General features: G+C 38.0%; 2 protein-coding genes across 8 annotated transcripts in view; both read right to left on the bottom strand.

Moving 5' to 3' along the window:
- The window catches only part of LOC100716734 (nuclear RNA export factor 2), a 108901-nt gene extending 97505 nt beyond the window's left edge, over nucleotides 1-11396 (bottom strand). For 6 of the 7 annotated variants that reach the window (XM_063246204.1, XM_063246201.1, XM_063246206.1 and 3 more), the window contains exons 1-2: nucleotides 11286-11396; nucleotides 10677-10746 (exon numbers count right to left, since the gene is read on the bottom strand). The gene's annotated coding sequence lies outside the window, so the exon portion shown is untranslated. Of the gene's footprint in view, nucleotides 1-10221; nucleotides 10379-10676; nucleotides 10747-11285 lie in introns of those variants that run through there. The other variant, XM_063246203.1, reaches the window with a different exon arrangement.
- LOC100721711 (transcription elongation factor A protein-like 3) lies at nucleotides 9525-10369 on the bottom strand. Its single transcript, XM_063246209.1, has one exon. The coding sequence runs from the start codon at nucleotides 10367-10369 to the stop codon at nucleotides 9767-9769; it is 603 nt and encodes a 200-aa protein (XP_063102279.1). The 3' UTR covers nucleotides 9525-9766.
- Nucleotides 11397-15341: the final 3945 nt, after the last annotated feature.

Here is a 15341-nt window from a genome sequence, read left to right as displayed (position 1 = left end):
ACCTATCAAATGGGGATTACTCTTGTTTTCTAGAACTGCTGAGTGGATACGATGAGGTACAAAGTATATCTGTTATACTGAGCTTATGTCTACCTTCTATGCTATACTAGTAGAACCAAAACCCTATCAGATACTTGGAGAACGACAGTGGTACTTCTCACCTGCACCTAAGAATAAGTCCAGCATGCTGAAGGGTGGGTTGCATCTTTCCCCTCTTCTGGACACTGTCCTTTTTCATGAATTTTGCACTCTCTTAAGTCTCCTAATCCTGAAAATAAGTTAGATTCTTCATGGTGACAAAGTCCTACTGATATCTTTGGAGTCCCCAGTGAACCAACTTCATTTTACCCTACTTTGTGACAACTATAAAAGTGTGGATAACATTCTTTTCCTCCCTCTAGAGTTACATTTAATCAAATGAGTAATATGTCAGTGATACTTTTGAATGAATGGCAGAACTTTTTTTGAGTAAAAGAATCCTGACTGTGTTTTTTGGGCTTTGATAGTGTTTTTGCCTACAGTCATCTCTCTATCAGATTCAGATGTGGGAGGTTGGAGCAAAATTTGAGTGACACACAATGTTGTTCTCATCTGTCAATGTCTTGTCTAACTCATTCCATATCATTAGAGGAAATTCTATGCTAGGAAACTCTTGCCAGGTCACCCCTTACCAATTTAACACATCAGTGATTTCTTTTAGAGAATTGCTACTCAAAAATTGACTCATGAAGCCGGCCATGGTGGCATATGCCTGTAATACCAGCACTTGGGAGGATGAGTGTATTAGTCAGAGTTTCACTAAAAAAAAACAGACATAACCTGAGATATACAAATATATAAAAAATGACAAGATTGGTTTATGATGGCCAGGCATAGCATCGGATGAGGAAGCAAGCAGAGGGTATCTGCACACTGGAGGCCAAAGGATTCAATCCAAGGTCTGGAGTTTACCCTAGTGTTTCATGCAAGTCTACATCAGCAGGTTTATGGGTCTGCAACAAAAGGCAGAAAGATCTATGATGGAAGGCTGAAGAGTCTATGCCGGAAAGCTGAAGAGTCTACACTGGAAACCAGGAGACAACGTCCAAACCAAAGGTGAAGACTGGAGCTTCTCCATAGAATGGAATGCATTCGTCTTTGCTCCTTCACTTTTATACCTCCATATGAAGAGCCACCCTTTTGTTAACTTTCTAAATTTTGTTAACTTTCTAAATGTCTCAAGTTGACAACAGTCAATCAACCACTACAGTAAAGCAGGAGTGCTGCAATTTGGAGACCAGCATGGGCTACGTAGTGAGTTAAAGAAGTCTGAACTACAAGTCAAAACTCTGTCTCACAAAAATAAAGTGGCTCATGGGCCAGCTTCACAGGGATCATCTGCAACAAAATTAGAAAATATAGAATCCCTACTTCAAATCTTCTGGATCAGAATCTTCATTTTAAGAAGATCTATAGTTGATTCTTTCACACATTAAATTTTGAGAACCTCAGTTAATAAATAGACAGCCCTTAGCTTCCCCACTCCCCCCTCATGAAATATATGCCTAGAAAGATAAGTATATATATTTTACTATATATATCACAAGTTATTAAACAAATCTGTGTTTTTAGACTACAGTTTCAACATTATACACTATTATAATTTAAATCTAGTGAGTCATGGCCTGAAATATTTTAATGAGTTAAGATACAAGAGAATCAGAGCCAGAGAGTAATTATCAGATCGTATTACAGGTAGAAGGATGAGTATTACTTTGTGATATTTGTAATTCTCTTATTTTCACTGTTATGGTTGGGATCCAAAATTTCTCCCAAAAGTCTCATTGTGTTGAAGGCTTTGTTGCTGATGGACTTCAGGTCATGAGTACTCTAACTTCATCAGAGGATTAAACCACTGATGAAATCATAATTTGTTGGGAAGCAATAGAAATGGTAGGTGAGGCATACGTGAAGCAAATATATCAGGGAGACATGGCTTTGGGAATTTTACTGATCCCTAGCCTTTTTCTCTCTGGCTTTTCCCATCTCTCTGCTTCTTGGCTGTTCTGAAATGAGCAGTTTTTCCATGCCATGCCCTTTGGCTGGGACATTTCTGCCTTGCCATAGGCCAAAAGCAATAGAGCTGATAGATCATGGACTAAAACCTCTGAAACCATGAGATAAAATAAATCTTTCTCCACTAGGTTGTTTGTGCTAAGTATTTCATCACAATAACAGAAAAATCGGCTGTAACTTGTATATGAACATGTACAGCTGAGTTACTTTGAACTATGTCTTTTTGACTAGGCTGCACTTTCAAATAATTGAGAAATATTGAGTTCTACTTCTCAAAGTACAACCAAAACTTTGTCCTGGATTCTCTTTCTCAATGTACAACCAGAACTTTGTCTTTAATGCCTAGCACAGTGCCTGACAAGTGACAAGTTCTTAATAAATATGTAAATAATAATAGCTGAGTCTAGAGTTCTTGTCCCAGATCATTCCTAGTTAATACAAATAACTGGATTCTACTTCCTTAGAAGTATTTACTCACAGTTTCAAGAAGAACATCATGGATAAAGGTATATATCACAAATTTAACCCCATATGATTTTATCAATGCATTTTTAAAGTGTGGTGATGTTTGAATGTAAGATCAAGGGACTTTGTTAAAAATGTAAAGTCCTGATCACCACTTAAGTTCCACTGAATGGAATTACCATTTAAAACAGGCTCCTTAAGTGATTTTCCTTAACACTAAAGGATAATAGGTACTGATTTAAATATTATGATGATCTCAGCTACATTAAGTGTAAACCATGAAGTAAGTGAAAGAAATGATTTGCATGTCTCTTTTATTTTTGTGGGCTGGGAGGTGGGGAGCAACGAAGGCCTTTCTAAAATATAAAACAAAGTTTGAGAGTAAGAATTTATAAAGGCAATGATTGCTATACCTACTTCACAGAACATGAAGTATCTTTAGAGCAAATGATGCCTATAAACAAAGGCAAAGCAAGGCACCTAACAGTATGCTATACTTTCTGCTCCACTTGCTGTGATAATCATGACAGCCAACCAGTTGCATTACTAAAGAAGATACTTGAAACCTCAAATACCAGTGCTTGCAAACCTACAATTTATTGCAGAAAAAAAGATGCAGCATAGCAGTGGCAATAAGAATATATACCACATTATAGTAAACATTGCTGATTGCCTAACATCTTGCTTTGAAGTCCTATCATGTTTTTGTTCTTCTATTTTGATTTATTTGATTTTATTATGTGTGATGGTATGGACAACTTTTTTGAGGAAAATGAGATATTACAGTAACCATTGTTCATTTACTATTTTTGAAGTCTTGTGATGCTTTCATTCTCTTGAATGTTTTTATACTATTTTGTTATGTTTGATATCATTGTGTGTGAAGGTATCTCAACTATTTTGAAGAAAACAAGAGACATTATGGTAGCCACTGTTGATGTCCTGTTATCTTGTTGTGAAGTGCTATGTTGCTTGCTTTGTTTTGTTCTGATCTTCTTCGTTCTGTTTGTTTTATTCTCTTTAAAATAAAAAAAGAATATATGACACAGGGCAGAGGATGTAGTTCAGCACCATAAGTTCAGCACCATAAGCCTGGCAAGTGTAAGGTCCTGAGTTCGTATCTCGGTATGAAAAAAAAAAAAAAAAAAGAATATATGTCATAACCAAGAAGGGCCACCTGACAGAAACAAATCTAGTGTGGCTAGATTGTCTTTCCTCTCTATAAAAATTGGCCAATTGTCTTTCCTCTCTATAAAAACTCTGACTAAAGGTACTACTTTGGAATCAGGAACCAGTGAGTGAGTCAATAAGTGAGGCTCAAAATGGGTTCTAAGTCCAGGTCTCTAGTTCATTGCTGGTAATAAAGGCATATTCTTGCTATATATTCACCCCCTAACAGCAGAGGCCCTCAGTAAGAAAGTTCATCTACACCATGTACAGATTAGAAATATCAATTTAGTCAGTGCCGCCAGCAAAATACCCCAAACTCCTCAGAACTCTCTTTATAAACATGGTTATTACATTCTTAATTCAGCAATAAGAGTTGATTGACATCATGAGAGTATGTTTTATCTTCTTTTGGTAAAATAGCTCAGAAAAATCCTGCCTGAGTTGATCTTGGCAAAATAATATCCCTTTTACCTTGTTCCTTATAATATGAATGAAGTTAAATAGAGGTACTTTTTAACAACTCCAGGTATAACCCTTACAAAGTACTATTTACAATGTTCTCACTTGTCTTCTAAGTATCTCATCTTCTCTCCATGCTTTATGTTCCAAGGAAGACTGCTTTTTGGGGGGCCACATCAAAAAGCCCCCTTCTCTTCTGGGAACCACTGATGAAGAATGTAGTTAGTAAATTTTCCTACCCACTTACTGCCTACAGTATCACCAGATGCTGAAAAAATTCTTCACAGTTCTTAGAAGGTAACCCTCTTCACAGGTTCTGTGTCTTTAGTAACCCCTTATTCTCAATAATACTGTCTTACTAGCGATGGACTATTGCACTATCCCTAAGGTTCTCCAATGTTCATTCTGCATCTTTGTATATCATCTTTGGTTACAAACTCCTCTCAAATTTTCCAATGTGAGCACAGTCCTATTTCATACTACACAAGTCTTAGCTAGGGTAATAGAGACCATAATTTACTACATGTATTACATAGCTTTCTCTTTTTTGCCTATTTTCTTTGATGAAAAAGTAAAATTTCTGAATAGCAGAGGTCTTCATAAATGAAGATAAAATAGACATCAGGGAGTAAAAGTTGCAATGTATTTTTTCATTTTAACAACAAACTTGCTTTCTAACTTGTTTTTATTTTTTGAGTTTTTTTACTAGAATGTTTGCAATACATAATGGATACTTTCATTAATGATTTAGATGATATTTTGACTTTTGAGTTGATTTTGTAATGGGGCAATATTATTGCAAATCTTTTGAAGAGTTAAGTGGATTTTGCATTTGAAAATGACATGAAATTTGGGAAGTATAAGACAGACTATGCCAGGTGGAATTCTAAGGCCCTTCAAAATACTAGCCCATGATATATACATATCTTTTCTAAGTTAATCAAATACTACTCTGTTCTGCTAACAAGAAAATTTACAGATTTAAATAGAGTGTGATATTGCTTGCATCTAGATATCTCCCCAAAGCCTCATATGGTTATAAGTAGGACTTTTAAAAAGTAACTGGATCTAGAGTGTGTGATGCTGGGGGTTTGTGATGCTGGAATCAAACGTATGTGGTTACTAAATTAATCCATTGATTGGTTTGTCACAGTTCTGTGCAAGATTAATGTTGCCCCCACCCCCCACCCTCCGTGTGAATGCTACTGCCCTGAAGCAGGTAAACTGGATAAAATATAAGGGACAGAAAGAGGGCTAGTGTTGTTTGTGGTTTGCTGATTTGTTACTTCACTTGCTGCCTTCAGATAAGAACTCAGTCTGGCTGATGTCTTGATTTGAGCTTTGTAATACCTTGACCAGAGAATAAGGGCATATAATGTCATTGTCCTAATTATGACCTACAGACTTGTGAGTTAATGAGTGTTTTGTTAAGCTTCTAAGTGTGTGGTAAATTGTCATGCAAGACTAAGTCATTACATGATGGCATGAAAATATCTTTAATATTTGTGTAATTCATTAGTGATTGATCTACAGACCTATTCACCGAACATTTTAATCATTAATTTTCTTAATTAATTGTCTTCAAGTCCATGATCAGCTGATCTTTTAGTCACTGTGAAAGGATAAGTGTTACACAAAATGAATCATCACATGAGGCACACAAAATCCTTTCCACTGGAAACATTTCTTTCACATTGTTATGATTATGATTATGATTATGACCGAGTGACCTAAGGTGAAATGCCTCTCCATTTGCACCTGCTATCAACATACGAAGAAGATGCATCCATGACTTGGGGCACTGTTTTATCTCTTTTTCTAATTCATCATGAGTAAGAGGAACTTTGCACAGGGTCCTAAAAGACACATGTAATGTATTACTCAGCTTTCCAATACTCTAATATCTGAGATAAGTGAATTCACAAGAAAGTTTATTTTTTATTCATCATCATAGTTTTGGAGGTTTCAGTTAATGGTTGGTTGGCTTTTTTGCTGGGGGACCATGGTGACACAGTATAATATTATAGAAACACATGGTTTAGGAAGCCAGTTCTCTTGTGTGTGCCAGGCTCTTGGCAAAGTGCAAAGGAGAAAAAAGAGACTTTAAAAGACCGAAAGCAAACATCGTCTTTCAAGGGAACACATCCAGTGACTAGAAGACCTCTTAATAGATTTTTTCCCAGTAGTGCAACTCTTGGGAATGAGAACTTAATCCATGAGCATTGAGGGACATTCCAGTGCCACACTACAGCATGTAGGTTGACAGAGGCAATGAAACAGCAGAAGCATGCATTGAAAAAGTTGGATCCAACTACATATAAGTTATATTTGTGCCTTCACAACTTTCGTATGACCTATATTTTAAAGCCACCTGCAATTAATAGTGGAAAGCTAGGGCCCACACCAAATACTATTATTCAAGAGTAGACAGAAACATTCATAATATGTGGTTTATTTGTGAAGAAAATTAGTAACTCATGATCACTTGTTAAATCTCTACTAGGGTTTAATAACAAGTCAGGACCAGTGGTTTCTCTCCTAGCACCCTAGGGCTTAGTAGTCTAATTCTGCTATTAGAGCTTTCAAAGATTTTATGAAGCACCTGAGTCAAACTACACACAGTACTGTTGGATCTGCAGGATCAACAGACTGAATCGTTACAGAAGCTTAAGCTGTAAGTGTGGACATACTGTGGATTTTTTTCTTGCTCTTGGTACCATTTAAAACTGGAAATCACATGGAACCTAAGCGTAAAATCAAAATGATATGTGCTGTTCATAAAACCCAGGGCCCTATTTCTGTTATGTTAAGTGGAGCCTGATGATATGCAGGTACATATTTAACTGCAACTCCTGCAGTGCTGGCCCTGATGCTCTGAACTCCCACCCTAGCAGGCATGTTTTTGTATCTTTCTGAAGCTATGTTTCTGTAACCTTCCACTGGGTCTGTTTATAGTGCAGATTCCAGAACTGGTTAGTTCCAAGTTGCAGAACCTGTCTTCTCCCAAGGTTGAGAAGTTTGACACACTGCAGCCCAGGGGCATTTCTTGTTTCTGCTGAGAATTTATCCTTTCATGACGGCAGCTTTCCTGTCCTAGCCTGCAATGTCTGAATAACAGCAGTCTCTGTCCAATCTTTGAAAATAATGAATCCCTAATCATTTGGGAGCTGCAAATAAACTTTACTAAACAATTCATTTGTCTGAGGCTAGCTCTGTAGATACGGGCTAAACTTGAAGAATTTGTGGTTTCTATCTTAATAATTATTATTTACACTTTTACTAAATACCTAATAGTTGTCAGATATTTGTGGTGGGCACTAGAAATACATAGATGAAATGGAGAGGTTAATCTTTAGGATTCAAAGGGTCGAATGCAGTATTTCTTAAAATATTTAACCACAACCCTCAGAAATAATTTTATCACAATTCTTGATATACACACATGCATGCATACACAGCTAAAATATACTTTTCACAAAACAACATTCATCCTACTTATAATTTGATCTTTCATATGTGGCTTTGTTTGACTGTGTTGTATCCTATTTCATCAAGAAGTTGTAAGCCTAGAACCACTAAACTGATTCTAAGATCAACTTTGAACAAGAAAATTAACTGCATTTTGACAAACATAGGCCAATTTAATAATCTGTGATGTGTATCCTATATGATTCATGTACATATTTCATGTGAAGGTGAGAACAGGAAACCTGAAAAGAGTCATCTTTAAAAGAGTCATCTCAGACATCTCAAGGATTTTTCAGACACTTTGAGATCTTGCTAAAATCAAGATTTTAACTCAGTAGGTCTGAGATTGAGCCTGGGATACATTTTTTTTTAAAAATGTAATTAGCTTTCACTTACTGCTAATGCAGCTGCTCTATGGACCACATGTTCACCAGTAAGGACTTAAAGCTCAGATTGATGGGTTTGTTGAGCTGATAAGGTTGGACCTAATGACAATTTCCTGGAAATAAAAGAGTTTTTCAGACAAGATACTAACAGATGAGAACACAGCCACTATCACAGATATATTTTTCTGGCCTAGCCTGAAATGTATGAATTTTTTGAAGTTATTGAAGTTTGTAAAAACACATGATCACATCAACAAAACTCACATAAGTGATCATTTTTCTGAGAAAGGATCTGTAAGATTTTTACTAAGACTCAAGCAGTTACCCATGACACTCACCAGTAACTGGTGACGGTAACTCCTAAGTGATGAGAGGACTTTATCCACTTCTGTTGGGGCCAAAGGTGGTAAGCACTGGCTCACCAGTGGTATGTTGACACGGCTTTAGCCATTGTAAAGCCATATCAGGAAAAAGTGGAGGACCTACTAGAAAGGGAGCTATGTTTAGCAGATATGGAAATATACAGGACAGTGTGGCATCTACCTCTTAGCTGCCTGGACTTATTCATGGGCCCAAGTGAGACTTTCCTCAGCCTCCCTCAAGTGCCTGGTTTCATTGATGATTCTGTTACTCCCAAGTAGTCACTCCTCCCAAGTTTCTGGCATGGACTATTTTAAGCCACAACTCATACATTTAGCATGTCATTTGATTCACTAGGGAATCCTGTAAAACAAGTACAATCCTCATTTCACGATCACAACACTAATCCTTACAGCAATGGATCAGTAACTACAGGATGAGTCTTTTACCTGTAAGCCCAAGAGGAAATGTGACTTTTTATTATTTTCCATTCTGACAACAAAAATTGTGTCATATTGCCTGCAAAACTTCCTCAACAGTTCAATTGTTTTGTTGACTTCGCCTTTTAAAGATTATGATTATGGCAAATGTAATCCATATTGATTGGGTCAAAAATGGAGATTAGTTTAAAAATGAAAAAAAAAGCAGAACAAGAAAAGACAGTTTGGCATGATGGTACTTATCTGTAATCTCAGTACTCTTAGAGGCTAAAGCAGGATGATCATAAATTTGAGCCCAGCCATTGGAAACTTAGCCACTTAGTGAGATTTGTCTCAAAATAAAAAAAAAAATTAAAAAGGCTGAGGATGTAGTACACTGCAGAGACAGTAGTTCAGTCCTCAGTACAGAAACAAACAAATAGAATCACACAGAGAAGAACCATAAGATGGCTGAGACTCCAGAAAGAAGGGCAATAGTGCTCACTGGCCTAGATACATCTAGAGAAAATCCAAGTGGCAACAGCAGGAGAGGAATGGCATAGAAGCACTTAACCAACAGGTATTTAGTTGCATTTCTAAGTATAAGTGAGACCTGTTCTTAGTCACTGCATAGGAATAGTTATTGCCTATATTTTAATGTATACTTGTTCAGAGTCTTGTGTACAATTGCATTATGCAAGCATATGTTCAATTTTATAAAAGGGGGCTGATACTATATAAGTGGTTCTGCAAACTTCATTTTTATTATTATTTTGCAACATACCATGAACATCTCTTCCATGCACATGGGAGAAAATCCAGTACCAAAAGACAAAAGACAAAGCGCAGTAGGTGGGAAGGAGAGTGACACCTAGAGCAAAGTATCAGTTTAAGGTTAAACCACAGGGCATGGCAAGTATCTACCAAGGGAAGCAGAGCCAGCAGTATCCTCATCAGAGAAGTCTGGATAGAAGACCAAACGCATTAAAGATATGGGATATCTGGCAAGCCTCTTTGGCCCTTACTGCCACCTCTCATTCCCCTGACACCCCTTGGGCCTCTTGGTGGGTATGCATCCAATAACTCTCTTTGCATCCAATAAAAATTATTTATCCTCTGTTTTTTCCTTAGCTCTTCCTGACCCCTTGACATATCTGCAAACTCTCTCATCATCTCCTCCCTGCTCAAGTGGGTATCCTGTAAATTCTCTTGAGAGTCTTTGGGGGAATCCTCCGTTCCCCTATCAGTTTTCCTTTTTGCTTTGCGGGGCACATAATCCTCTGCCAGGTGCTTTTCAGCGGGCAACTGCTTGTTTTCTGGCCGTGCCTGAGATTCTGCATTGCCTTCACCCTGTGGGCTGCCCTCATCTCCCAATTTGCTCTGCATTTCAGGCTTGCCTTCATTTTTCCCTTGTCTCTCAACATTTGGCTCTCCCTCACCTTCTAGCTTCCCCTCAAATGCTGGCTTCCCCTCATGATCAGTCTTTTCTTCCTTTTCGATCTTCCCTTCATCGTCAGGCTCTAATTTGTCTTCTGCCTTTCTCTCTTTTTCTGGCTTTCCTTCATTTCCACTGCAGAGTTTTTTCATGTCGAGTTTTCCCCTCCTGTTCCTGTCCTAGGGGTTAGGGTGGAGGGGAGAGGAGACAAAGAGGAGACATGGGAGACTAAGGGCATAGAGTGAAATCCAAGTAGAAAACAAACTTGTATCTCCTTCATGATGGTTCTTCTAAATTGACCCAACCTCCAGGTGTGCCTTCCATGCACACTCATCTCAGATGCTTCCCACACAAACCAGGGCCCCATATTCCACCTGGGCCTGGGGAGAGGAGGGAGGCAGTGCCCTCTGCACTCTCAACCCTCTGGGTCCTTGTGCATACTGCTGCCCTTCCACTGACCTGTGGGTATCCTGAACAGGTTGCTCCTTTTCACTTCACACAGAGCGCTGGCCACAACAGATGCACACACCTGCAGACACACGGCACAGGGACAGAAGCTGCGCACTCAGTGAGCTCCCAAGGACTGGGTCCTTTTCCTGAATCCGGGCCCTCTTCACAGCCATTTTCCTCCATCACCCCCTCCTCCCGCACCTCAGTCGCCATTTCTTTTCAGGATTTGGCCACCAAACCCGGACGCTTTCCAAACTATAATTGGGCGAAAGCAGAAAACTTGCCCCTTCCCCCACCCTTATTTTGTCCAGGTCCTAGATGCAGAATGTAAAAGGAGGGTTATTTTCATAATGAGTCTAGGTTTCAGTGTCGCACTGCGGGGCATTTCCCTCCTCTGCTTGTTCTAAAATCGGTGGTGGGGGCAGAGAAGCAGAGGACTGCTGTGGAGTCTTCCCTCTGGTTCCCTTTCCCATTCTCTCTGGCTCAAATTGCGCCCGCTCCTAGCCTATCTGGCTGATTTGGCTCACCGCCCCCTCCCAGTCGTTGTGGGATGCTGCTGCTCACCATCTCCACTTCTGCTCAAGGTCTGCCGGTGGCGCCCGCAGCTTTCACACTAACCTGCAAAAGCCTTGGACAGGCCTGTGCCTTCTCGGGCTGCCAGTAGCCCAGAGAGCTCAAGGAACTGGTTCGGAATGGGAGCCGGGTCCAGGACCAAACTGTAGGGCTGGCGGGAGCTGGGGCAGTTCCCACGTAGTCGCCAGGCGAATCACGTGAGCTCCGCGTCACCGGATCTTGATATCCCCCACACCCACCTCAGTCTTCCACCTATTCTGTGGGAACTGAGGATGGTTGGGGTATTACAAAGGGGAGTGGAATCACCAAGCAGTGGAGGAATATAGAGCTTCTTGACCCCACGTGCTTTAACTGAAGCATGTCACAGCACCTTCCCTCAGCGTCCCTCTCAGGTGCCTGTGACAGCAGTTCCAAGTTGATGCCCCACAGTTGTCAAGAGCACTCAGCTTTTGAATCTCGTAACACTTTCAAAACCAGCTCTGTGTAACTCCTGATCTTGGTGGTGGTGCCTTCCAGGAACCTGAGCAGATACCATAAGAAGCCCTGTTCCCAGGGTTTCTATCCTGAGTTCCTTGGGTTCACAATGTTAAGCCTTGTTATGAATAACACTATGAATTCAGTTAAAAAAAACTCAACATCACTGTACAGATAAAATTATATGTTATGTGGTGATGATGTTGAAACGACATTGTAGGAAGATAAATGTTTTATTAAATAAAGAGCAATGTAATAGCACTAAAATCAGAATTGTTACTGCTGCACGCATAATTCGTAATTGTACAAACAAGATATTTTTGAAATAGAAACTGGCTTCTTGTATTTATAGACACAAACACATTATGCACACATATATGCACACACAAAACCCACACATACTTGCATATGTCGATATGTTTGCATATGTATATATGTGTAACTGTGTATTGATTGATTTATAGTTATATTGACACTGCACTGTGTAAGATAAAATATTGTTGATTTTCTAGATTTGGGGTTGGATGACTCCAAAAACAAAGAAAGACAAGAGAAGAAAAGGGAAGTAGTGAAGGAAAGGAAAAAATAGTATAAGACAAGAGACACTCAAAAGAGTATGCTTTGAAACATAACTATGAATCTGTTCATCTGAGATCCACTTTAAAACATGTTCTAATGCTTTCTTTCTTAGCTCTTTCACATTCTGTTTCCTGAAAACAGGTCATATGTAAGAGGGTAAGTTTCAAGTGTGGAGAAAGACCAATAGGAAGTTGGTGAAATCAGTTTGGGGTAGAGAATTCCAGGTTCCTAAAAGCCATTCAGTCAGTGATGCTCCACAGATAGCTGGCAAGAAAAACCTGAGATTTGGGGAGGGAATAGTGTGGAGAAGAATAATTGGCAAGGCTGAGCATTGTGAACAATTATGAATTATGTGTGTAGCAGTAACAATTCTGATTTTAGTGCTATTACATTGCTCTTTATTTAATAAAACATTTATCTTCCTACAGTGTCTTGTTTCAACATCTTCACCACATAACATATAATTTTATCTGTACAGTAATGTTGTTTTTTAACTGAATTCATAGTGATATTGATAACAAGGCTGAACATTAGTGTAAACTTCCTTGAAATTGTTATTATTTTATGAATTTGATGAAAATATTATCAAATCACTGTTAGAATTAACTAATTATATTTTAAATCTAATGATATTAATTTGCCATTGATAATTGGTATATTATTTGCTAATAGAGTCTAATAACTATCTCTTACCTTTGAAATGCTCACAAAAACTTAAAATTGAACGTTAGTATACAATGCTTAGAGTAAATACAACGTAATCTAGATCAGAAGTTCTATTCACAAAATGAGAGGTCTGCATTGTTTCATCTGCATGTTACAAGCTGACACATCCTTCTTAAAGTAATCACTATCTTATGAAATGTATGTAAATGCTTCAGCAGGTTTATAGATTTTGAATTTCATGAAACTATCGCTGCAGTCCCCTTGATGCACACCAAATGTCAACAAAAATGTTTTGCAAATTAAATGTTTAACATCAACTTTGTTTGAAAATTAAATGTGACTTAATTTATTATTTAATAGGCACTTTATTTCATAATGCAAAATTAAACATTTCCAGCAATAAAATAAATATAGACATAGATTTATAATAAATGAAAAACTGTATAATAAATAAACTATAATGAGTGAAAAGTATAATAAATATCATAACCATTAGGTTACAATGATAAGAAATATGTTTTCTAATTGTACTTGGCTCCCAATACAGAGCTTCTAAATCCTTCTGGATTTCCTAAGTGATAATAAGGTGATTTTTAGTGGGTCCTAAATAGCTTCAATATGGAAGCTAGTTGTCAGAGGAACTACCCCTGTGATTAAAAGGTTTCGAACTTCCAGTTCTGTTCCTGGACCTTCTGAAAGGAGAGTGGAAGTAGAGAAATGGTCAATTATTTAACAGTCAACAATGTGACAACCATGCCCAAGCAATGGAATTGCTATGGAAACTCATCAAAATGTAATCTAATAAGCTGCAGACTTGATCAATATATTCAATTTGCTGGGAAGGTAATACATCCAAAGAGGACATAGAAAAGCTCATTACCACTTTGCAGCTGTATCTTACTCAATGTATCTTTTTCATTTAGATATATATCATTTATAATAAATGAGTATAAATAAAATACTTCTTGAGTTCTATGAGACAGTGTAACAAATTATTGGTCAGTACTAAGGGGTCACGGGAATTCCATGGTCAGTCAGTTGATCAGAAGGAAGTGCAGGTGGCTCTGGACTTTCAGTTGGTAGATGGAATTGGAGGAGTCATCCAGCACTTTAGGTAGAATAGAAGAAATAAAGATAGATAGAAAGGTGACAAGGAAATGAATAATTTTAAAATTGTACTCTTAAAAAACTTCAGCTTCATGACCCAAAAAGTTACACCAGACTTTTGCCCTTCCAAGAAGGGTAAAAAAGTTCCACTCTCCCCCCAAAAAATTTTAAGGATCTTAAAAATACAATTAAGTGTGCATTGGGCTTTAGACCCATGCTTTTTACCTGTAAACTGCCCTTTCTCTCACCGTCCTCCATTTTAACAAACGCAACAGTATTTATAGGCAATATATTCCAGCTTCATACAGGAGCAAACAACTTGCATTCTACCATAGTCCACTAAAAGAATAACCTGATAGAAAATATAAATACACACATTATATCACCCAATTTGAAGTCACTCTCAAGACCACATAAAAATCCCCGAATCCCAGACTGTAACGCAACTCTCTCAACTGCATTCACTCTATTGTCTCTGAGTGTGTGCTTCTTATAAATGTTGCCTAATAAACCTTTTTATGTCTGTTGTCTATGTATCTTGAAAATTGCTTTCCTTTGACAAAAGTCAGCAAACCTACAGCCTACCCCACAGGTGGAGTAAATTGAGTCTCCATCACTTCTTTAGGGCCTCATTTGGTGATAGGACTGAGTGGTTAAAACAGTGCAGACCGATGCTAACTCTTTATTGTTAGAGTCAGAACTGTATTGAATTGTTGCATATTGCTATGGTTTGCTCTCACCAAAAGTCACATGGAGATTTGGTCAATGAGAGGTGGTGTGGCCCTTAAGTGGTTTTGGGGTCATAAAGAAGCCACTTCCATGAAGAGATTAATGCTCTATCTTGAGAGTGAGTCCTCATTCTTACAGTACCAGATTAGTTACCCACTTCCTAATAGCACACTCAGTCACTGAACTTACCAGTGAATAAATTCACCAATGAGTTCAGCATCTTCCAGGATTCAACAACCTCCCCAAAACACCACTTATGAACTCATAGGAGTTTTGGGGTAATTCTTGTTTTAAACTATAACATGGCATGAAACAATGTACCCCAAACAGTGGTTAATGGGTGCTTTTAGAAAAAACTAAATAGAAATATTTTAAATAGGAAGCAAAGACAAAATATGAAGCCAAAAAGGTGTACTTAATTCTTTGCTTGAAATGTATAAATTATGCTTGTGAGATGTAGCAAAAATATATAATATTGTATGATATGAACCTCAATACATATAGAGCAAATATTTAAGATAATTATATGTAAACAATGAAAATAGA

The sequence above is a fragment of the Cavia porcellus genome, unplaced genomic scaffold (genome assembly GCF_034190915.1).
Source record: "Cavia porcellus strain 051 isolate PalLab524CR breed Dunkin Hartley unplaced genomic scaffold, mCavPor4.1 scaffold_3, whole genome shotgun sequence".
Taxonomy (NCBI): domain Eukaryota; kingdom Metazoa; phylum Chordata; class Mammalia; order Rodentia; family Caviidae; genus Cavia; species Cavia porcellus.
The sequence above is the reverse complement of the archived record's forward strand: the minus strand, read 5'-3'. Positions and strand labels throughout refer to the sequence as shown.